Source organism: Empidonax traillii, unplaced genomic scaffold (genome assembly GCF_003031625.1).
Source record: "Empidonax traillii isolate 1590-97213 ecotype Southwest subspecies unplaced genomic scaffold, ASM303162v1 scaffold653:size358915, whole genome shotgun sequence".
In the NCBI taxonomy this organism is placed as follows: domain Eukaryota; kingdom Metazoa; phylum Chordata; class Aves; order Passeriformes; family Tyrannidae; genus Empidonax; species Empidonax traillii.
Window position 1 is genome coordinate 193743 of NW_020955846.1, and position 24370 is coordinate 218112.

Consider the following 24370-nt stretch of genomic DNA (forward strand, 5'->3'; position numbering starts at 1 on the left):
GCTACAGCTCTGCCAGCACAGGGGACCAGTACAGTGGATAAATCATTTACTGCATGCCTCTGGAAACCACAGAAAAAAAAAAAAACGAAAAGGGAAGAAAAAAGGAAGAAAAAAAGAAAAAATACATAAATAAAAATATAAGCCATTTCATGAAATTACAGTGTTAATGCCTCTGTCTACCAATGTGACTAGATGTCATCACCTATACAACCTGTTCCTGTTCATTAGTGATTCAAGGAGTACTTTTTACTTCTTTCTCAGAAAATACCAAATTAACCTTCCTTCCAGGAAGGTAGAGCCCTATTTTCATTCAAGGATAGAATGATTATTTGAATGAAGGGCATGAAAAGAAGTACTATTTAATTTATACCATAGGAAGGTTCAGATTCTGGAAAGCTTTAGACAAATATGAGGTAACAATTCCCAATTTCTCCTTTGCAAAGCTCTTGCTTGCCCTTGCTGCTAGCTCCTCTCAATTCATGGCCAGCCAGTTTCAGCACTGACCACCACCACTACTCATAGAATCAACTGTAGGAGAGAACAGAACAAGGGTAATAGATTTACATTGTCCTTTGCCCCAAAATAAAGTTAATTAAGAGTATGTCCCACACAGATAACAGAGCACTGAATAAGGTTGTCTGAAGGAGACGAATGTCCAAATTACTTGTTTGCCATTGCATGCACTGAGACCTTCATGAAAACCAACCTGCAAAAAAAAAAAACCTAACCCAAAAGCATATGTGTATTCCATAACAGCAGAATTGTAGAAAAATTTAGCCTTCCCTTTAGTATCTCCTTTCCCTGCACTGATATCCCTCAATGACAAGGCAAGTAAGAAAATCAGTTCTCTTCCTCTGTGGATTTACAAGGAACCAAGCACTTAATTGAAGAGGATGGAAAGAAAATGGGAGGGAAAAATTTAGCTGTCAAATGTAAACAAATAAACTCAGGTATATAATAAAAAAATACAGAAGAAACCCAAGAAATAACTACAAAGGACATTTTAATAAACCAAGATTTAAGCAATCTCTCTACTCACTGACCAACTCAATTTTAAAACTATCCAAATAGGTCAAACCTTGCTTGCTTTGGTTTTGACAGCAATCTGATGAAAGTAGTGCAATGATACTAAAAAAGATTTCTTACATTAAAAAAAAAGCAGTAACTGCTTAACATCATAAACCCAGCCTTTCTCAAAACTCTCTTCCCTTCTTAATTACTTTTTTACTGTTGACTTGACCATTTATACTAGATTTCCAAACTCAGCTTAGACAGTTCTTACATTTCTAGTATGAAAGCCACCATAATGACTCTGAAAAATGCTTCATACCTTCTTCACACATAGTCATGGAAACTGAAGAAAAATGGTGATTTTGCCCCCTCAGGTGGTCCATATGCAGGTACTAATTACAGAAATGCGAGCTCTGTTGGGGTCCTCACCTGACACCCCACCTCAAGCCTTGCATAGTGTTCAGGACTTCAAACTTCTACTGATGATGTTGAAAGTAGTTCTTCCGTTGACTTTAGCTGGGAACAAATTGTTTTTTTACTGAGCAGGCTAGCTGTGGAGTATCTTCACCCTCTACAATTTCTCAGTTTTATCAGCTACTACAGGAGTAAGAAACTAATTGAAATAAAACACTTTCCTTAAGGAAAAAAAAAGAAAAACAGGAAGAAAGCCTTGTTGACCTCCATATGTTTATTTTTTAAACAATTTACAAATAAAAATGTTGTATTTATCCAAGCAAATACATTTAATACTTTAGTCTTTAACAAGCTATACAAATGAGAACCATCACACTAGAGCTTTTGATAGCTCAAGGACCATTCGGGGTAGGCATGCATGTGTCTGTATCACATGAAGCGAGTCCAATTCCTGATACCAGGGTTCTGATCTTCTACTTCTTCAGAGCTGGTCAGCTGCTAAATGATTTAACACAAACAGTTACTGGATCACAATAGAACGAAAGAAAGCCCATTTCAAATCATGTAAGTGACCTCAATATGTCTGGTCCAGGTGTCAGGCCACAGAGCCTTACCGATTAAGTCTTCTTCTCCAAAAGCCAGTCGGACAGATTTTCTCCCCTTGCTTAGTGAAGTGGCATCCACATATGTGCTTATACAATACAATGAAACAGCTTAAGTACAGATGTAATACAGCAGTAATTACAATTCACAGAGACAGATAAACAAACAACAAAATCAACTAATCACATTCTTGCATTTTAAACAACAAAGTAAACAAACCCAGACATTACAGTTCAAAGAAATTTTCAGTTTTAGCTCTTCTGCAAATCTCCATTTCCTCAAGTTCTAAATTGCTGTTCTTGAGCTTGTCCCAGCAGCTGGGCTACTCATGATGCTACTGACACAAACAGGGTGAGCTGGAAATCATCCAGGAACGGTCAAAGAATAAAAGCTCCCAAAATAAAGAACAAAGACACACGCATTATAAATGAGATTCCATTTTAATAGCAGAGTGTAGAAAAGAAACTGGCAAAAAAATTCACATGAAAAAACATTTTACATAATTAGTTATGTACAGAATAAAGTATGTTCTGCCCTCTGATGATCTAACTTTCACTTTCGCCAAACCCTACCACAGAATGCAAAATACACCCAAAACTCTCAACTGGAACAAAAAAAAAACCAACCAAACAAAAAACATATACATAATCCCAGCTCTGGCTCCTCAAATATTGGGACTGGCTGGGTTTACTTCAACCCACTGGGCTTTCTGCTACACTTTCAGCAATTCCTGAATGTGCTGTAGCTTCCGAACTACAGTCAGCAGCTTCTGATTGCTCAGTCTTCTTGCTCTGGAAGGTGCATACTCCCTTGCCTCCTGAGCCACCCACCTTTCCATGTGTTTCTTTGAGCCCAGGAATGAAAGTTTCCATGCACCCAGAAGACTGACTTTCTGTGCTGCCTCCGTCACAACTCAGTGATGGCATTTCAACAGTGCCAGCTTTGCTCTCCTCCACTTGCAGAGGTATCTCAGATGTGGCAGAAATGCCCTGCATTTCTAGAACTGGCATGACCACCTCAGTAGTGTCACTGTTTGAGGTCTGCGATCCAGGCTGCAGCATAGCTTTTTGAGAAATCTGCGTGCAAAATTTATCTTCCCGACTGTCAGAAGTCAATGTAGCAAAATCGGTAATCTCTGTTTCATTCACTGTTTTTTCAATGCCCAGTTTTTTATGTCTACTGGACTCCAGCCTAACAGATGCAACACTTTCTAGTTTTGTAACTTCCTCTGTAGTCTCATTCAGAAGTCCTGCTGTCAGGATGCTGAAACATTCCTGTTTTACCTTATTGTCTCCCAAACTGAAATCAGTGCTTTTGAGCTCAAGTTCTGCTATCTGTGAGGGAGGTTTAATGTGTTTCACATCTTCTGACGATCTCTTGATACAAAAATTATCTGATCTTACATCAGATTCAGTGCGTTCTAATGACTTTTCTTCATTTTCAGCTACTAATTCTAGATTGGAACTGAGGTGAACAATGTTTGAGCAGGTATTGACTAAACATTCAACTTCCTGCCTCTGGGTTTGCAATTCTGAAGCACTAACCTCATTAGAAGCAGACTTTATCTCTGCATTTGGAGTATCTGATAGATCCCCACCACTCTTAGAATAAGATTGGGTTGCGATAACCTGTTCTTTCCCATTACTAGTTCTGGAAGCATCCCAGAGCAAGTTTGGACTATCAGATTCTGAGCGAGTTCTACAGTTATCATTTAACTTTTCCTCTACCAAATGAGAATTCCCCAAATTTTGAATTTCATTCTGTGTTTCAGGCAACAAAGTCTTTGGCTGTAAGCTATGCTTAGGCTTTACTGCTTTTACCTCCCAGTCTTTCGTCTTTGCATCTTTCTCCAAGGTACCAGGAACATCTGTGTTTGTAACTGCAGTTTTATTTCCATCTTCCTGTCCAACTTTCTCTTGGACCTCAGTGTTCTGTGCATCACAGAATTCCTGACTGCCTGCCTGCTCTCCACCTCCTGTATCAACAAGTCCAATTTCTACAGGCATCTGGATACCAGAAACAATTTTTATTTCTGGCAATTCTGTGACAGATATTTCTGACAGCTGAGGCTGAAGTGGTTTCTTGTTCATTTCAGCCTGATTCTCACCAGGAATCAAAGTCCCTGTTACCTGATTATTACAGTGTGAGAAATCCACATTCTGAGAATCCTCTTTCAAGGAGGATGAGCTACTATTTGTTCTAGGGTTTGCAGATAAGTCTGCAGGTTTTGTTAGGTTAGGGTGCTCTCCATTTGGAAGTGCAGAACTTGCAAGCTTACTGTCAGCCGAACCCTTTCCACCACTACTGTAGAAAATATCATAAAGATCTTTAGCATTGGCTGTGGCCAAGCAAGAATTTCGTTTTTCTATCTTTTTTGCCTGCTCACTGAAAGCAGTTGAAGGTGGTGGTGGTCTCACAGGCATTGCCAGCATTGTCTGTTCACTTTCAGACACACCTGGAGCTACTTCATCTGCAGGGATGAGAGCTGCCTGCTGGACTGCTGCTGGAGGAGGGCGTGGAGGTAGTCTGTCTGAAGTCTGAGAAGACTCAGTTTTTTCTGCTGCTTTCAAATCCTCCTCTGTCCCTTTTAAAATTACTTCTTCTCCTCCAAAAGCTTTTGAGATGATATCCGGAGGCAGCAGAAGATCTGCATTCGTTTCTTTTACCACTGGCAGTGGTTTAGTGGTAGCTCCAGAGGATTTTATGGATAAAAAGGTGTTCAAAGGTGCTGGTTTACTAACTGTTGCAGTATTAGACTTCCTGAAAATCATGGTGGGGACTGGTAGATTGGGTAGAACTTTTGCTGGTGTTGGTGTGGAAACAACTGGTATCCATGGGCTAGTGTGTGGAATAACAGTTTTCCCAGACAGCTTGATTTCAATGGGCTTGATATGGGATTTCACAGACTGACACTTGTTCTCCTCTTTGTTTCCTTCTGTGTTCTCCTCCTTTGGAATAGCTCCTCCTGGGGTTTTATCCTCTCTCTCAGTCTTCTTCCAGCTGAATTTCCCAAAGAAAGTCTGGCTTGGTGATTCCTTTTTAGATTCCTCTTTCTTTTCTTCTTTTTTCTCCTCTGTCTTCTCTTCCTTCTTTAGCTTAACCGTGATACCCATTTTTCGCCCAGAAGAGTCTATTTTGCCTTGAGTTTCATTACTCCCTTCTCCAAACTCTGGGTTGCTCTTTACTTCCTCTTTCTTTATTATTTTTGGGTTTTTCTCATCCTTCTCTTCTTTCTGTTTCTCAACTAGTTTCCGCTTCAGCTCATTTTGCCGTCTGCGCTCTGTTTCCAGAACTACAGCCAATCCAGCTTGACGGTCTAGATTTCTCCTCTCTTCATAGAGTGGGTTTTCATCTATGTATTTCTGTGGAAATAAACAGCACAATTTTAGCCACTGTTTTCATGAAAAATAAATAAATAAATTCAGCTCTAACAGTTTTGACTCGTTCAGTGAGTGCTAAGACACAGGAGACTTCCTCCTATCAAGAAACCGAGGTGCTACAAACTCCACATTCTGTGCTTGCAACAGAGCTGTCACTCTACAGAAGACACTGTTTCAGCCTCAGGCAGACAAAAGGTTGGTCTCTATGTAGTGATGTAGTGAGCAGCTCTGTTTATTTAGTTTAGTAGAATGTAGTGAAAATAACCAAATACATATACTCCAAGGAGTTAGATGTCATTCTTTGGGAAAGGAAGATGGAACAAGTAGAAGCTACCATAGGGAATGTCTTGCTCCTGGCACACCAGTTACCAACCTTGTACTTCTCATTGTGGGGATGACTTTTCACATGCTGCTCTGCTGAGATTTGATCTCCAAAAAATTCATGACAGAGCTGGCAATAATATCCAGTGATGGGAATCAGAAACTCAGAGCCTGAAAAGGCCAAAGAAAATTATCAGAGAAACAAAACTTAATAAATGCCAAGCTCTTAACAAAGTCAGATAAAATACATCAAAGAACAATAGCAAGATCTCCAGCACTGTTCTTTTTGGAAGAGTTAATGCTGCTCTCCTGGACAGTTACAGTATAGGAACCATCACTACCAGGAACAAACACCTAAAGTGAAGAAGTTGCATTACTATGGTTCAAGAATATTTAAGTGCTCTCCATCCACATTAAGGATGTTCATATGGGTTAACATTTCCTACACTCTTAATCTATTTTCCATCTTTGTGGTATAGTCTGCTCAAACACTAAACACCTGGTTTATAAAAAGAATACGAGTTTTTCTTTGAAGTTCAGCAAGACTGCACCCTTATGCCTACAGAAGCAGCTATAGATATCTAACACGCTGCAGATTTGTCTTTAATGGGCACTACAAGTACCCAAGAGATAATTAAAATGAGATTGATCACTGGCAGGCCCATTTAGACACTCAGATTTAAAATCTTGCATTAATTTTCAAACCCCTTACAGCTCCTTCCATATGGCTTTCTCAGATTCTTTGCACCCACACTATACCAAGTACTCATCAGTCATTTTTCAGGGCAACCTCTGCTAAAAGTGTACTGAACAGAAAAGTCTATTGCAAGACTATGTAGAGTACTGTGTGAGATCTACCCAAACACAGCAAGCTCTTGTGATCATGCTCTGAAATCTAATATGTTAGCAAGAATCACTTCAGAACTACACTGGAGACTGAAAAAGTCACCTGGTATGCAAAATAAAAAACTAAATTCTAAAAAGAAGAGAAGGAACCACGCTGTATTTTCCTACACTCCTTCTTCATGACCTTTTCCACAAGAACAACCAGGACATTAATTCATTTGCTTTTTATCTAATAATACAGTACCTATATGTGCTCCTATGCTAAGATAAAATCCCTTTCTCTGAGCAACTGGAATGTGTTGGAGGGCAAAGAGAGATGATACCCAGGTTAATAAAAACTAACATACCTTTGGCAGGAACCGTTATCTTATCGATGCGTTTTATGGAGTCTTGTTTGGTCTCACTCTGGGTCTTCGAAGCCCAAGGTCTGTTGTAAGGATCCAGGGTCTATTTGCACAGTGACAGAGGTATATAGGCTCATGTATTACACTAGCAAGGCAAGTACACTTGTCTTTTTCCTTTTTAACATCCTTTTAGAACACTGAACATTAAAATCAACGTGTAAATATTTACAGGAATTAGTTTTCCTCTCTTTCCCCTCCCATTTTGCAAGTTTACAATGACAAAATAACCTGTGAAAAGGGTACAATGTAAATGATCGCAAAGAACAGGTAAACATATGAAACACAAGTGGCAAACCTGAGAAAACTGAACACAGGCCCCATTTACACTAGTTGGAACACACTGGTAGCTGTACAACTGCTCAAGTCCAAAATTAGGGGAAAAGGATTTGATAAGCAACTTCTTGAGTTCTTTATAACTACTTCAGGTTCTCTTGTAAAATGTACTTCTGTGATGTATGTTTTAGTGTTAATACTTATAGCAACATGAAATGCACTTAGTGAAGGAAGCCTGCAACATACCTGTCTGTGTTTCTTATTATGCATGTGTGTGAAAAAGTCAAACATGGTCCCGCAGATGGTATTGCAGTCTTTGCACCAGTGGTTCCCTGCATCATAATATTCATAAATATTGGCCAACTGGAAAGGATGTTTGGAGGACTGTGAAGAGGATTCTGCTGGCTTCGGGCTTCTACCTCTGGATTTTTCATTAGTAGTTTTTGATTCCTAAATTGAACAAAAGGAAACACTTCTCTAAGACAAGGCAGGACAGACATAATGCTCTAGAACTCAGAACCTGCCTCCAGCAGAAGCCGCACACACACACACAAAAAAATATATCACCTGCTTTTCAGCGCTCAGGTTAATTCCACTGTTTCAGACAGCTGGTATTGTCGATTAAGATGCTGCGTGGCTGCAGTGAAGAGTTTCCAATAAGGCTCCCAGATGTAATGCTGGATGGTTGTAGATAATCAAGGAACCAATGAACAAATTCCCTATGGCATGCACCCTTCCCATTTTATTGGTTTCATGTAACGATCTGAATAATTCCAATTTAATGCACTAGCCAAACAGTGCCCAGAAGATCTAAAATAGTTCACTTAAAAGGATTCAGAAGTTACTGTAAAAGTAGCTTGGATGAAAGCAGAATGGAAAAGGAAGTAAAAATTACTTGACTTAAAGTATTTAACTCAATCAGCTTTGTTGGATTATTTGAATGTTCCTGAATTCTCCAGAATACTGGTTGCTTAGTAATAATAGAAAGATGGTGTTTTATTAATTACCTAAGCATAATAAGGTGAAGGATCTTGTGATTTAAACATGTGATATTTGCACTTACATTGATCTGTACGGAAAGACGCCATACAGAGATACACAGACATTTCAGGACTCTACCCAAAATTAATACTAAACTAAAACTTGTAAGAAAACCTGAAATTGATCATGAATGAGCCCTGATAATTTAGATTATGATAGTACTACTTGTATTTTGAGATTTGAGTTATAGTTTTAATGGCTGAAAGCCCATCATGTTTTCGTTTTTAACCTGTATGGCAGTCTGGAAAGAACAGCATGTTAACTAAGCAGACTTGAGTTGGTTGCATGATTTCCAAGTTATTCACTATCAGCGTTGAACAAATTTACTTAAGCAGATTCAAAATTGTTAAATAACATCTGCCTTACTTGAAATTCCTTACCACCACTCCACACAATATACATTGTAAATCACGAAATGAAGAGACACCCAGGCCACTCTGCACCCCACAGATATCCCAATACAATCTAGTTCTTGGTAGCAGAGTAGCAAGTGACCCAGTGAATATTTGCATGTGTTCTGTCTGCCAGAACACTCAAAGCTGACATTCTCTTAAACAATGAGATCAACTTACGATCTGCAGGAAGTGCATAGAAAGTTGTTCACGATGTCTGAGAAGCATCAATGTTAATGTTATTTACAGACATACACTCACCCAGTATATCCTATAAAAATACTACCTCAATCAGAACTTTAAAAGGCAGTGCTTGTCACATGGATAGGTGACAGACAACTCTTAACTCCAGTTCGTGCTTTACCCCTGCTCAAAGATGCTTTTATAATTTCCTGCTGTCTAAAGCCCAGACAGGGTGATCTGTCTGTTTAGCACAGTAACACCATCTTCACTTCTGCACTATGGGACTACAACACACAGGCACAAGTTCAGCAGCAAGGGACCACAAGGTACCTTGCAGATAAGCAGAAAGGCAGATGCCCTTAGGTTGGCAGAGTCAACCAATCTCAGTGTCAACAGGCCTGCACCACCTTTCTTTTCACAAAAAAAGTTAACAATCAGAATTACAAGGTGAATATTAGAGACTAAAGGCAGAGCCCTATGTGCCTACATATGTCCAAAAATATTAATCCTGTCCAGAACTCACAATTTTCTACATTAAAATAAGGAACTATGAAAAGGAGATCATTATGGGTTTGGACGATACAAACAATGCAAGTGAAAATAATGAAAAGTATATTCACACATGCCATATCCCAAGAAAAGAAAGCTCTATAACTTAATGCAGTGTAGGACTTAACAGACGTTGTTGCCTACTTTAGTTTTACAAAGTGGTGACTGAAGCAAATGATTTGCAAAAGTAAGTGGACAGTAAACTTCAGTGATATTTCGAGAAACAACAAAATCAAAAACAAAAGCAAGCCTTTAAATGGAAGATATCTAGTTAGAGTTCTCTGAACCAGACCATGATAAATCATAAGGAAAAGTCTACAGGATACATAGATTTGAGTGACCTTGCAGGAAATGCAGAATCACAAAATGGGTCGGGTTGGAAGGGAACACAGTGGGTCACCTGGTCCAACCTCCCTACTCCAGCAGGGTCATCCTGGAATACGTGGCACAGGATTGCATCCAGTTCCTAAGTATCTCCCGTGAGGGAGACTTCACAACCTCTCTGGACAATCTGTTCCAGCGCTCAGTCACCTGCACAGTAAAGTTCTTCCTCATGTTCAAGTGGAACTCCCTGGGCATTAGTTTCAGCATACTGCTTTTTGTCCTATTGCTTGGCGCCACGGAACACAGCCTGGCTCCAGCCTCTTGGCACCCTCCCTTTGGATACTTCTAGACATTGAAGAGATGCCCTCTGAATGTTCTTATACATCTTACCCTACTAACATTTTCCTCTCTGCAAAAAATATATACAGTAGGGCCAACACAAAATGCATCTACAATCTCCCATCAGCTATTTCTGTTACATATTTGAATAAACATCTGAAAAGCAGGATAAATAATTTTCTGAATATGTGCATAACCTTTCAGATGCTGGTATCACACACTACTTCCAAAGTAAAAACTATCTTCTGGAATGCAGTACACCTGTTTTGGTACATCCAGCCCTCAGTAGTACAGACTGTGTAAGAGAGACCATACTCATGCATACTGACATTTCTTAAGAGAGAACACGTAGCACGTACAAAATGATCATGTTAAGCTGACAATCATATGTGAGTCTTGAGATTTGTTACTACCATTACCCAGTGAGAAGACCAACATGCTCCAAACTTGCAAAGAGCTTCGCTGCTACAAACACTCGTCCTTGAAAGGCCACGCCAGAAACGTTGTACAGAAAACAACTCCGTCCTCCCGGTATGGCAGTGAAACCAAACAGCTACAAACACTCATGATACTGTTCAACCAGTGCTTCAGCAAAACCAAGATCAAAACCAGTAAGTGATATTAAACTGCACAAACCCCTGAGGGAAATTATAAACACTGATACATTGACTCTCATCTGCATCACCATCAAAACCAGTGTATGAGATGTGGTAACAAATGACATCAAATGATCCTCTAGTAAATGTTTGGGACCAGGTGTCTCCCCAATGCCCTCTTCTCTTAGTGGGAAAATCATTAGGACACAAGCCATAAGACTTTACCTTGTTGGAGGAAGATGTTTTCTCCACACCTTTTGCATTTTCTGACTTGCTGTTCTTTTCTGAGGAATCTTTAGTTTCCACAGATGGTTTCCGGGGTTTTTCAAATATGTTAATCCCCAGGATCTGTGCTACTTTGTCAAGCTCAGACTGCTTCTTGTCAGCTGCATCAGATTCTTTATGCAGCTCTGCAATCTCCTTCATAATATTCTCCTGTAGTCTGTTCACCTCAATCAACAAGGGGTCTTTGTGTCCATCCTTCTCACGACGTTTTTTCCTCAACATCTCTCCTGAGCCAGTCAAGGAAGTTGAAGAGTCAGCAATGCAACAGAAAAATTGACTTAAGATCTGTACAATTCCGGCAACAAGTAAAATACCAATATAACATAGCGCAGTTAAATCTTGACTATAAAGTTGTAAAGATGGAAGTGATTCTGAGGTACAGCATCACTAAATCTGCATGATCTGCCTTCTATAAGGACTGCTTTAATATACACCCTGACAGGGGCAACATAATCCTCAAGAGTATCTATTTAATAATCACTATTTCCCTGGGTGACCGAACAAGCAGAAGTTAAATTTTATATTTTAACCTGAAAGTATCACTTTTCAAAGGCAAGGCAAATTAGTATTTACTTGATTCAAATAAGATCTAAAGATAAAAATTTAGTTCTGTCTAGAGAGGACTTTTCCATCTCCAGATAAGATTCATGAAAAATTGAAAGGCACGATGACGTTTTATTTCTCATTTCCTATAAAGAAGCACTAAAATGCACAAAGTGCAATTCATTTAACTTAACAAGTTGCCAAAGAAGATGCAAGAGCAACTGTTTGCTTCAGTGTAACAGCCAAATTTTGATGCAAGTAATTTTAATATGGTAGTTAGGTCAGTGCTTTCTCAAGAGTTTTGCATTGCCAGGAGTATGAAAATACTGTTACAGACTATTATTATTTCAGTCTCCACTTCTCCTAGAAGGCACCAGAACTTGTGACACACGACCATCAGGAAAAAAGATGCAGGGGCTGCAGGGCGGGTAATGCACTTTACCTTGCTGTTTACGAAGCCTGTCCAATTCAGTCTTGAGATAGTAAAGCTTCTTCTGCCGTGCTTCTCGGTCATTCTTCAGTTTTTCTCTCTCTTCTATCACCTAAATAAATTGGAAGGGATGTTCTTCTCTTTCCAACACAAGTTAATCAGTCTTGCAAGAACGGCAGCAAGACCTCAGTTTGCCAGACACAGAACACTGCTCACCATTCTCAGAATGCTCTAGAGTATTTTAACACAATGAATTCACCTCTTCATATGTATCTGAAGGTAACTATATAGTGTGGTCATGCTTCAGCCCTATATGTAGGCAGTTTTTTTTTTTTCCTTTGGGCAGTGTATTCCCCAAAACTGCTCTGTTTGTTGCACCACTTCCCAAGGAAGAAGCTCAGCTGACTATCTTGTACAGGGGAAAGCAAGATCAATGCTAGATGGCTCTTCAAAACTCGTGCAGTATCTCTAAAGCTAGCATGCTCCATCAGCTTTCACAGCCCTTCACCTCGCCTCCTGCTTTGACTCTGGACAATTTTAGCTATTATTTAGGTTTCTGCTTCAATCTGATCATAACTGTCTGAAATGACACACCAGGATGAACTTTGTTTCTTGCTCAGTAAGGTAAACTGCGACATGAGGAGCTCACAAATCCATTTTCCACCGATTTTCATTGATTCTCACAGAAGGAAACAAAGTAATATGGTAAAATGAAGCCTGAAAAGTGTTTTCAATTCCTTTTCCAGCTTTATTTTTCAAGAGACAAATCCCAATTTTCACCCTCACAATGCTTTTAAAATTGACTACTTACTCCTTCCTTGAACAAACAACAAGTGGCTCAAGGCTTTGACTTCCCTAGACAACCACTACTACTAATGGCAATGTAAATGGCAGCGGGATCCTTCCTGCAGGAAGCCCTGGAAGTAGTTCTATCAACACAGCTAGGCCACATCTTAAACGCCGTAAGCTTTTGTGTGCTATTTTTTTTATCCCCAAAACACCATTTTCTCATAATGGGTTTTCTGCAGCGTGGGGACATCAACTGGAGCGCACAAGTTTTTATACTGCAAGCCACCCCAGCAAAAAAATAGGTGCACTAAGCCCAAGTCAAAAATGTCTGCAGTGCAGACAAAGTGCTAGTTCCACCAAGACGCAGAGGTGAGCTACCAGGGTATGTCAGGGCAGGGAAAACCACACACCTTTAGCCAACAGAGCTCTTCCAAAGGTACCAGATTTCATTAAGTACAAAATTTCAGCCATGTCAGCTGAAAAAATTACTCCTGCAAGGAGTAAAAGCTCACTTATTTGCTGATGTAGCACTTTGCTTAAGTGAAGAGAAGGCTCTAGGAAGACCTTACTCCAGCCTTTCAATACTTAAAGAGGGCTTGGAAAAAAGATGAGGACAGATATTTTACCAAGGTATGTAGTGACAGGACAAGTGGCAACAGTTTTAAACTAAAACAGGGTAGATTAAAACTAGATATAAGGAAGAAATTTTTTAGAATGAGGGTGGTGAGGCACCAGAACAGGTTGCCCAGAGAGGCTGTGGACTCTCCATCCCTGCAAGTGTTCAAAGCCAGATTGGATGGGGCTTTGAACAACCTGACCTACTGGAAGGTGTCCATCGCGCTGGTAGGGGGCTTGGAACTAAACGATCTTTTAAAGGTACCCTCTCACTCAAATCATTCTATGCCCTTATTTTAACCACAAAGACTGAGTGGACATCAGTTTGAAAATACAAACAACTTTTAGGAATCTTGCAGTTCTTTTACAGTTATGTAACTACAGTTTCCTGTTTTAAAATACATTGTTTCCCCACTACTCTCTAATTATTGTGCAAACCAAGGTAACTAGAAGATGAAAACATTAATACACAAAACCTGGTGTCAGATGCTCCAAATAAAGAGCAGTTTCCCTTAAGTTCTTCTCATTTTGCTGTTTTTGTAAGAATTAATACAAATGTAGAGGGAAAATTGCATGACATGGTGAATTATGATATATTTTAGTATGTATTTAAGAATGTCTAATATAAATATAATCATGTTATGATATACCATGTTCAGATGAAGCCTCCTATGTTTCAGTTTATGCCTACTGCCTCTTGTCTTGACACTGGACATAAATGAAAAAAGCCCAGTTTCATTTTCTTTCCACTGTCCCTTCAGGTATTTATATATCGCTAGATATCTTCAGGTATTTCAGTTTCTAAGGCTCAGTGGAATAAAGCCAGGCTGTGACCATCATGTAATTTCTCTGCAAGATTTTGGCCGGTCCAAGAAACATCAACTTTGTGTTTGATTTCATCTGTTCTGCCATAGCCCATGCCATACAACTTTGGGGGATTTAAAATGCATTTTTTAAATTATCACAGATTAATACAGACAAATACTTAGAAATCTTTAACAAAAGTAAATTCAGTCGAACTGTTTTTAAACTGGAGCCACTCATGAAAAAAAGAAAAGGTGTACCTGAAGAGGAAAAGCTTCCACCCCATCTATCATGCAGTGCAACACACTTTGATGTATTAGAATATGTAGCATACCTTCTGCTTTTGAGCTGCCCGATTCTTTTCATCCGACATCCTTTCTGTGGTATTTTTGAGAGGGTGTGAAGACAGACGAAGGGGCGCTTTGGAATGAGAAGGAGTGGTAGGGACTTGAACGAGCACAGAACCATCTCTTTTTACATCAGGGACATCCTTTCCCAAGGACACTGTCTCAATCACCCGGAGATTGGGACGCGTGGGGTTCGCTGACATGGCCATCGTAAGAAGACCATGAGCTTCTGGCAGTGTAGGATTAGGCTGCTGGGCAGTGGGGTACATGGGCCAGCCGGGAGCTGCATACGCCATATAATGCCCATACGCATCGTATCCTGGAGGAGCTATCGTGGGAGGTGGATAGTTTTGGGGCATTTGAGTGGGAGTGTAGTGGGAATAGCTGGGAATTTGGTATTGGGAAACAGAAGTAGGTGTAGGTGGCAAACTAGGAGGAGTTGGTGGAACTGAGGGAATGAGAGAGACAGAAGGAAGAGGCTGTTCTGGTGCACACGGAGGTATATCCTGTCCCACTGGCTTGTTCTTCGTATATTCTGATTTCTGAAGAGAGGACACATCTTTGGACTGCTGAAAAGAGACCGGAGGTGACGCTGAACGCTGCTGGCCTGACTCGGGAGAACGAGTGTCACTCCGGCTGCGCCGCAAGTCCCAAGGGTCCAGTCTGCGAGTGTCTGAAGAGCGACGGTCCGGAGAACGAGATGCCAGTTTTTTGCCATGAAGGCGTTCCTGGGTACGGACAGCCAGTTTCCCAATTTCAGCAACACCAATGTCAAGCCCAATGGTTTTGAGTAAGTCATGGATCTTTGCATACTCTGCATTTGGCTCTTCTAAAGTGTCCAGTTTGACAGCTGGAGCAGGAGAAGGAGGTGGGCTCGTTTTCTGGACTATTATCTCATTGCCACAACTCACTGGGGGCTTCTGAACAGGGAGAGATTCCATTTTGGTCTCTTCATCCTCATCACCATAAAGAAATTTCTCTTCATCTTCAATGTCGGGAAAGCTACGCCTCCTCTTCTCCTGAGCACTTACAGAATCAGCCATCATGCCCAGAATTCGGGAGAAACCACTGCCATCCTGACTGGCCCTCTCGTGAGGTAGCAGGAAGTCAGTATGGCGATCAGCGGGCTCTGACTTGGCTTCTACCTTTTCTTTGTGACTTAAGAAGCTTCCAAACTTCTCTTCAAACGTGAAAGTGTCTTTGGGAGGCCCAGAAAGTGGGCTCCACTCATACAAGTCTTCACGCAACTCCTTGTTTGTAGACTCCACAAGAGAGTCTTTGTTAAACCGTTTGAGAAAGTTCTCCACTTCAGAGGCAAAAGGAGCCACGTTGTTGCTCTGGGGCAAAGATGACTGACTAGAAAGAAGAGGAAGATCCTTGCTGGGAGCTGGACTGCTTGAAAAGCTCTCAGGCTGAAAGAGAGAGAAGGTACTATTTACTACAAGGCCTTCTGAGGCGACTGTGCACCTCACAGAACAAATAAAGGAACATGTTAATTCCTCCTTGAGTTCAAGCTGAATAAATAAAAGAGTTAGAAAAGACAATATACAGTTCAAAGAGAACACAAACAGAAAATTACAGAACAAGTTGCCTGATGATTCTGTGAGGACATGTCCAGTAATGAATGCTTATCTCAGAGAATACACAAAATCACAACTTAATTTCACAAATGTTTTGCAATCAAAAAACTTTTACCTTTTCAATTGAAACCCTGCAACATAATTTTGGATATGCTTTGAGTTTAGTCACAGTGAAACAGGCTTTCAACATCTTAATAGAGTTAAAAACAACTGCAGTAGAGTTATTCCCAGTCTTCTTCAAACATTCATAATCAATGGTATGTAAATAGCATTTCCAATAATAGGTATGGAATGGGATCCTCAGGATTGTAACACTCCTGAGATAAACATGTCACTGTCAAACCAACACTGATCAGTACAACAGGCAAATCAAAACGATACATTAAAACACAAGAAAAGTCAATTTATAACAGTGGTCACAGCCACGTGTCTTTCCATTGTTCTAACTTTGAGACAACTGGTATTGGTTGGGTACAAATTAAGTAGGACTGACCCCAGCCCTACAGTCCAAAAGAGAAAACGAATAGGAAACTCCAAAGATGTTTTCAGACAGAGGTACTGGAGATGCATTAGGCAGTTCTCTAAGTCTATAAGGAAACAAGAAAGAGAGACTGTGACAGACAAAGAGCTTTGATCAATGTCCTGACTGCCTGTGTTACTAGGAGTGTCAGCTTTTCTATAAAAGCTAACCCAGATTTCAGCATCCTGGGCTGGATTCCCACAAAGACATTTTATTCTGCCTCAAATTAAATATATATGATTCTTGATTAAATGCCTTCACTATTAGAGTTTCTAATGCAATTTTAACTTGTATAGGCCTGCAAAAAGACACCTGTTCTCCTAAAGGTAGGAAAACATAAAGATTTGGGTTTTCTGTTTTGGAAATCAAACTAACATTCTGTATCATAAAGTAATAGTTCTGGAAATAAGAATCATATAGACAGACTGACAGAGACCAAACCTGAATAGGAGACTCTACTTCCATCTCCACTCGTTTCTTCAAAATAGATTTTTTGGGCATGGGTGGGATTTCTTCAGGCCTGTATGTATACCGAGGCTCAGAAGTCTGTAGTGTGTTAGTCAAGCCAGGGATCGCATAGCCACTGCCTGAAACATCATGATTCACATTTCTGCTACGCTCTTCTTCTTCTCTTTTCCTCCTTGCACGGTCAAGCTCTCGGAACTCTTCATTCAGGTATGATGGGCTCAGGCTCCTACTACGGCTGCGGCTTCGTCTGCGATAGTTCCGTGTTCCTGATGAGAAACCCTGATGCTCTCCGCTCACACCATGCATCTTCTCATCCTTTTCATACCGTGGACGCTTGATTTCTCGTCCCCTCTCTTCTGGCCTCAGTGGGTAGGGGGATCTCCTCAGTTTGTCACCATCTCTGTCAGATCCGCGAGGCAGCTCTTCTCGCCGGCCATAATGTGGACTGTAATCTGAGCGGTGGAGGAAAACATCTCGGCTGCGATAGTCTTCATCGTGCCTCACAGCGAAGGGACTCGAGGGCTGATCTTCATGCGATGGGTATCTCTCAAGGCCTCGAGGACATGTGAGGCCTCTAGTGAATATTGGACCATCAGCCATATCATCCCTGTGTAAGGTAAGCACAGAATAAACAAAAGGACTTGAATCAGAGTAAATTAAGCCTTACTCCTACTCAAGGGTAAGAAATTTCCAAATTGGCTTCAGAACCATCACTAAACAGAACCAACACTCTATGTATGTAAAAGGCAGGGTGGAGAGAGAGGGAGACTTATTTTTAATGGTACTGTTCACCTGCAAACATAGTGACATGAACAATTCAACTGCAGAATAAGAAAGAGCCTTGAAAAACTGATAGGATGGATTTATTTTTGTGAATGTGAAAGACTACACGTTTTAAAAAAAACCTTACTATCATATTTCAGACCACAATCCCTCTCCTCCCTTCTCCTGGCAAGATGCCAAGGTCAGATTTCATGTGAATTATTCAAGATATAATTCAGTTTCACATTGGCAAGTGCAGCCAGATCCTTCTTTTATCTTCAGCTGTGGACAAGGACTACAAATTCTAGCTACGTTGTGTATTGCAACAGATCTGTAGACAGGACTGTCACTAACCGCATTAATGGCTATACCCAAAAAGAAGTACAGTTTCTGATATCTATGAACAAGGGAGAGTAAGTGTTACAGTATCATTCATTTGTGCCAGCCTCTGCATTATTACACACAATGGACACGCAACTGGCACAACACCAGAGTAACCAGCTTCTTCTCTGGGAGTATTTTCTTTTGGACTGATTCCTACACACACCTCCAATTAGGGGTACTGTTTTAAGTAAAGCCTTTTTCTCCACCCCTAAAAACTTCTCTGGGACTCTTCTTGTAGATAAGGCAGAAACAAACCAAACCACTTTACATTTACCAGCTGCTGGCTAATTTTATTCATTCATATTTCAAAATCTAGCAAGATCCTCCAAGAATGTGAAGAAAATGTGCTCCTTAAGTGAAAACAATGGGACAGAAGAAGCTTCCCTGAGTGATCAACATATCAACTTCAGACAAACTATGAACAATGGCCTGAATCCTCAAAAATCACCTCCTCCTACTCAGAAAGGTCCCCCTATATATCTGAGAAGGACAAATCAAGTCATGCCAGAAGACACCTTCAAAAAAATCTGCAGATAAATTAAAGCCCCAGTTTTTAAAATCAGACTAAGGAATAACAGACACGCACAGACAAGGTTTTTTTCTTCGGTATTTTTATAGTTTACATACACATATTTAGGAACAAAATCAACACAAAATTTCACTTCATCTCTAACCTGCATCACTGCAAAGCATTCATTAGATACTTTATCAGTCCAACACATCTTATAAAGAAAAACTGGCATACACCTGTATCCACCGTATTAGACGGTATCTTTCCAGTTTCCGGCAAACTACCCATATTGCCCTCCTTCAAAAGCACAAAAGAGATCTAAAAAGTAGCTAAAACTAGATTTCATACATAAATGTTGTTGCTCACAACCTACATAAAGGTATGTCTATTTCCAGCGTCACCTTCTCTGAGAGCCTGCTAAACCTGTACAAGCTGCATGAACAAACCTGGTGGAGTAGCAGATGCATTTCACCATACACCTTCGCCTGATTTTTGTGCCAATAAAATGATTTGAATGCATGCCTGGCAACTGTCACCTACAATTCAAATACTCTGACTGCAGCGACAAAGGAGAGGGAGTATTTAATCATACTTTGGAAAGAAAGGAACAGCAAACCTACTATATTTACAATTAGAAAGATGTTCCAAATATGCTCTGAACAGCTAAGACGCAAGTTTAAACCCCAAATATTAAATAAAGGTGTGAGAAAAAGGATTACTTGCCTTACAGGAACTATAGTATGTCACGTAATTGGTTTGGATACTTTCAGCCAGTAATGTCCACTACTGGCTATTGCATCCTTGAGACAGGATACAAGGTGGTACCACTGTGACCATCCTAATTCCTTCACCAACACAAAATCCATGAATTACTGGAATTTGCAGTCTCAGAGAAGGAAAACAGACAATAGGCTACATAGACATGATGCCTCAGAGAACTGCAACTAGTATAAGGTAATTTATTTTCTGGCATATTTATTCACATACACAGAAACAGAAATAAATAATGGTACTTTGCCATCAGCAACCAACAGGACTCCCCTTTAACACAGTCTTTAAATACGAAATCAGATGAGCTGCTCACACTCAAGCCAACTGCTACTTTTGACATTATGTCCAAAAAACGCTATTTAAGAACACAGCTTAATGCAGACCAAGTGTCTGCAGGCATATGGTCTATCTTTTGTATTAACCTCAGGTGAAAGAATTAGTGGGATGCTCTGTGCAGCTTATGCCAGCTCAGGTAGTAGCAAAATGTCTTAAAAATACTGAGTGGGAGAAGTGGGAGACATGGAGAAGGATAAGATTTACTCTTCATTTTGATAAACCAAGGTTCTGGAAGACAAAAAAATACTAATCTGTTGAAGTAGAAGACTGAAGCTGATCAGATGCCTTGAAGACACATTGAAGCAGCATTCAGGATGCCTACACAGACATGTGCAGGCCAGCTGCCCTAGTAACTTGGGGCAAGTTCTTACAGATGTTCAAGGATGGACCTGTATGTGAACACACACTCTGAGAAAGTCACCTCGGGCATCCTGAAAATCCACTGCTGCAATAGACTCTAAAATCATCCCTGATTTCCATCCTTTGTATTTTATTTCTTTTATAGCCTAATGAACTTCTCTACCATCCCAAGGCCCTACAACTTAGGGAGAATAATTTGTCAGTGATTGCCTGAAATCTCTGAGTAGTTAGCAAAAATAGCTGAGAATAACTAAATTCAGAATTATTTGCTCCATTTACTTCAAAATTTGAAGAGACATCTTCAGAAAACACTCTATTTTTTCTTTTCTTTTTTTTTTTTATTAGAATGAGAAAGTCTCATGGCAAATAAGAATGTGATATGACCAGGATTAAATCCAATGATGATTCACAATAAGGACCACTGTAAAACCAGTGACAGATATAAAGTCAGTGTCCCGGCACCAGGGCAGCCTCTCAGTGGGGGAAAAATATATGCTGAAAAATACTTGATAAACAATGTATATTTAACCCAATACCAAGTGTCTTTTGAAAACAACCAAAATGGCTAGCAATGAGGAAATTTCAAATACAGAAGCAATACCTATAAGATTTAGGAAAGGCTAATGGATGACTAGGTTGTCACATACTTTATGCTTCTGGACAATGGGCATCACTCAGACAAGTGCAGGCAGAACAGACAGATTAGACAGAAAAAAAGGAAATGTAAAAACATGAAGTTCTTGCATACTTACACTACAAATACATAGGAAGTCACTTAAAAAGTAAGTCTACATGGTCTCACTTTCTCTTACTCTCATTCTGACTCATCGGTCAATTTTATACCTTCTCTGGAGTTTATTCTGACCAACTTTTTTATATCTGTGGGTTCTGTAACAGAAGTCAAAGTTCTTTGTGACTTTTACTTTTATGTTAAAATAAACTCCACTATATCTGATGTTACTTCCAACTGTGCACCACAAAACAGGTTAAATATAAAACCTCACCGGAGAAAAGGAAGCAATGGGACAAACACCATCACCCCTCAACCCCAAATGTTCCTAATTTGTCACAGAAGTGCCAGTTCTCCTACACTTCATACCAGTTCCTTCTTCCAACCACTGTTTTCTCCCTGGGCATATGCACTCATTTCATTCAGAAGACTGCAGACTGCACAGGAGATTTACAAATCGAACACTGATCCCAGGAGAACTGAGGTAAAGGCATAAAAGTGACAGTACTGAAACTAAAAACATGGTTTTCTACACGTGCTGAAACTTAACTTTGCACCTGAGAAAGACAGGAAATTCACTTATTCTACTCACTTCCCTCTCTCTCTTTGTTTTGTTGGGTTCTTTTTTAACAGTTGCTGATATTTGCATCAGAAATGAAAGTGATAGTGGGGTTTCTTGTGCTGGTTGCTTATCCCTGACCTGAAACTGCAAATGTGCTCTGGGACACAAACTATGCCATCTTTAGCTTCACAAATCAAGAGAATTATTTTATTTGCAAAAGTTTTTTGATTTTTATTTCTTTTGCCAGATTATAACCCTTCTCCTAATGGAGGCAAAGATTTCCAAACAGTATCTACTAATAGTTAAACTTCTCTGTTCACAGCAGTATTTTTAACACAAAAGAAGTCTCTTCATTAACTGTTTCTCTCTAATTTCAATCAAGGGATCCTAAGAATTCTAACCCTTGTTTTATTATGTATGAGACTGTCTGACTACATTCATTTCTCTTCTACAGGGTTTTTAAAATTAACAATCTTCTTCAAGCTGCTCTAAGCTTTTTCATAAACTAGTCTCAAAAATTAGGAAAGCAGATGATTTGCCCCAATAAATGAGCAAGCCGAAGCTTTACACTATCCTTATAATAAACAACCTTCCTTTTAGTAAGGACTAGATAGGTTTGTAAGAAACAGAAGGAGGTGGCAGAAGCAATGAAATATCAAATGAAGTGTCTCCCTGTGACGTCCAACCTCTTAAGGGGAAGGAAGCACCTAAGGGTGGAACATCACCCTCCCTCCTGCATGTTTAGTTTATATGGGGTTTAGACGCAGTTGACAAAAATTAAAGAAATATCCGTTTAGTTATGAACACAGGCAGAGACTTTTTTTCAGGAATTCCCTGCACCACAACTTGCCAGAGGCTGCGGGAGTATCCCAGGAAGCCTCACTACATGCTTACTGTCATTCCCTAGGCATTCCCTGGGCTAATTAGATGTTTGGGCCAGTAGAGCCACTCCCCCGCTGTTTCACGCACTATGAATGAATGCCCATCTGTGGAGGTCCATACCTGTCACTCAGGTTATCAATTGGTGAGCCCAGTCTATCAGGCAGCCTCCTCCGCTCCGGTGTGCCAATGCAATACCGGTCATTACCAACAGTAATCCACAAACTGTGTTCCAGTGAAGACTCAGAGCGGAGACTCGGTGAACGTCTCTGTAAATTGAAGAAAGAGTGCAAGCCCATCAATCAGGGAATTTTAATCTCAGCTACAGAAAGGCAAGTGCCTCTGCTCTGCTTAATAAATGAGACCTGCGGTGGATGGACCAATTTAAAAAAATCAAACTAGAAAAGCAACTGTTTCAAATATTTCTATTGTCTTCAGTTACTTAAGAAACAGGAAGGCATTGACTGAGTTTAATTTCCAGCTGCTAATAACATGTTCCATATTTAAATTGTCTAGAAGAGAAATTTTCAACTTAAAAATACATTTCATAAAGCACCATTTCAGAAAGTATAAAAACAGAGAGAAGTTCACAAAGTCCCAGATTTGCTACTCTCCTCCTTTCTTTGTAGAGAAGCAGCAGCTAAATAAACATGGAATAAAAAACACTGCCAGGAATTTCTTAATAAAAGTATCTGGATTTCTGGACCTTTCCAACTTCAGTAACAACAGGAAGCAAAGTATAAACCACTGTAAACAAAGATTTTCCTAGCAGTCATGGTTTCAACAGTTTTTCTCACCTCATGCTGCTTTCAATAGATAAACCCAACATAATACTAAAAACACCAGTGACACTAGAAACACATTCTATAATAGAATTCTCACTACCATTGTTTATTATTGGTAGAGATAAATCAGAGCTAAGTAAAGTTCTCTTTGAAAAATCTAAGGCAGAGAAGGTCTGAGTAATTGCCTTTGCATGGAACTTCCATTGGACCCATACACAGTACACAAAATGTCATTATTTTTAAGTTTTGCTTAACTAGTTACACCTCACATTATTCCAGAATATGGCATTAGAATAAAGGAATGATCAAAGTAACGGGAGTTTCATAAGAAACAGATGACACTGCCTGAAGACAGAGATACGTGACTTGCTTTTTTAAACCAACACAATTTAGATCCTGTTTAACACAAAGCAGTGCACCAGTTTCAATTCTGCCAAACCAGTCATGCACCACATATTGCTTTCACTGCAGAAAACTGCAGTTGCAAGCAGCAGGTGCACTGTATTTATTGTCTGAATTCACCCCAAGAACATGCAGCAGATTCAACTCAATCCTCCAAGAGAGCAAAAGAACAGGACGTAATTTCCAACAAGAAAGCAAGGGAATTCCCTCACACATTTGCCTGAAAAAAATTCATTTGCAGTACAAATCTGCACTAGAATCCATTGTGCACATGTTATTCAAATATAACATATTAGTGATTATTGTTTTGTTCTATTAATATGAATCCCAGCATTTATCAGAAGACATTTTAATTACTTTTTAAGGTCAGCTGTATTGTACAGCACGGCCTGATCCTGCAACCGCCTGGCTGAGAGACACAACATGTACAAGGTGCATGTGTCTCACACAAACACACTCTGAAGGCTCATTTGTGCCCATTATAACACCTAATTTTGATGGCTGCCTCAAGAAGTGACAATCTTCGAGGGCATCTTCTTGTCATCAAGACTTTTAGCAAGTTGGGCACATTGATGTCAACCATCTCCACTGAAGAGAGAGAAGTGATGATTACATCTCAGAACAAACTGGGCAAAAGAAAGAAGTAGTTTTCACTAAGAAAGTTAACGATATTAGGATTGCCTGTGACTGCCCTACAGGTTGCCCAGAGAGGAGCAGTTACAGCAGTACATATTTGAACTTCAGGATTTTTTTTTTCCCCAGTTTGAGAAATTCTAGTTTTAAATGGTTTTTGCATTTGGAGCTTTGAACACTACCACTAGTCATTCCTAC

At 39.9% G+C, this 24370-nt stretch overlaps 1 protein-coding gene across 3 annotated transcripts in view; it reads right to left on the reverse strand.

The window, feature by feature from the left end:
- ZNF318 (zinc finger protein 318) overlaps nt 1–24370 on the reverse strand; it is a 27936-nt gene continuing 3566 nt past the window's right edge. The window contains exons 2-11 of one of the 3 annotated variants that reach the window (XR_003572947.1): nt 22476–22621; nt 17031–17664; nt 14477–15901; nt 11947–12046; nt 10902–11188; nt 7499–7702; nt 6923–7022; nt 5782–5900; nt 371–5390; nt 1–59 (exon numbers count right to left, since the gene is read on the reverse strand). Coding sequence is in view for 1 of the 3 variants with exons in the window: in XM_027899274.1 (XP_027755075.1) it covers nt 2721–5390; nt 5782–5900; nt 6923–7022; nt 7499–7702; nt 10902–11188; nt 11947–12046; nt 14477–15901; nt 17031–17664; nt 22476–22621 (5685 nt within the window). In the remaining 2 variants the exon portion in view is untranslated. The other 2 variants (XR_003572948.1, XM_027899274.1) reach the window with 2 other exon arrangements.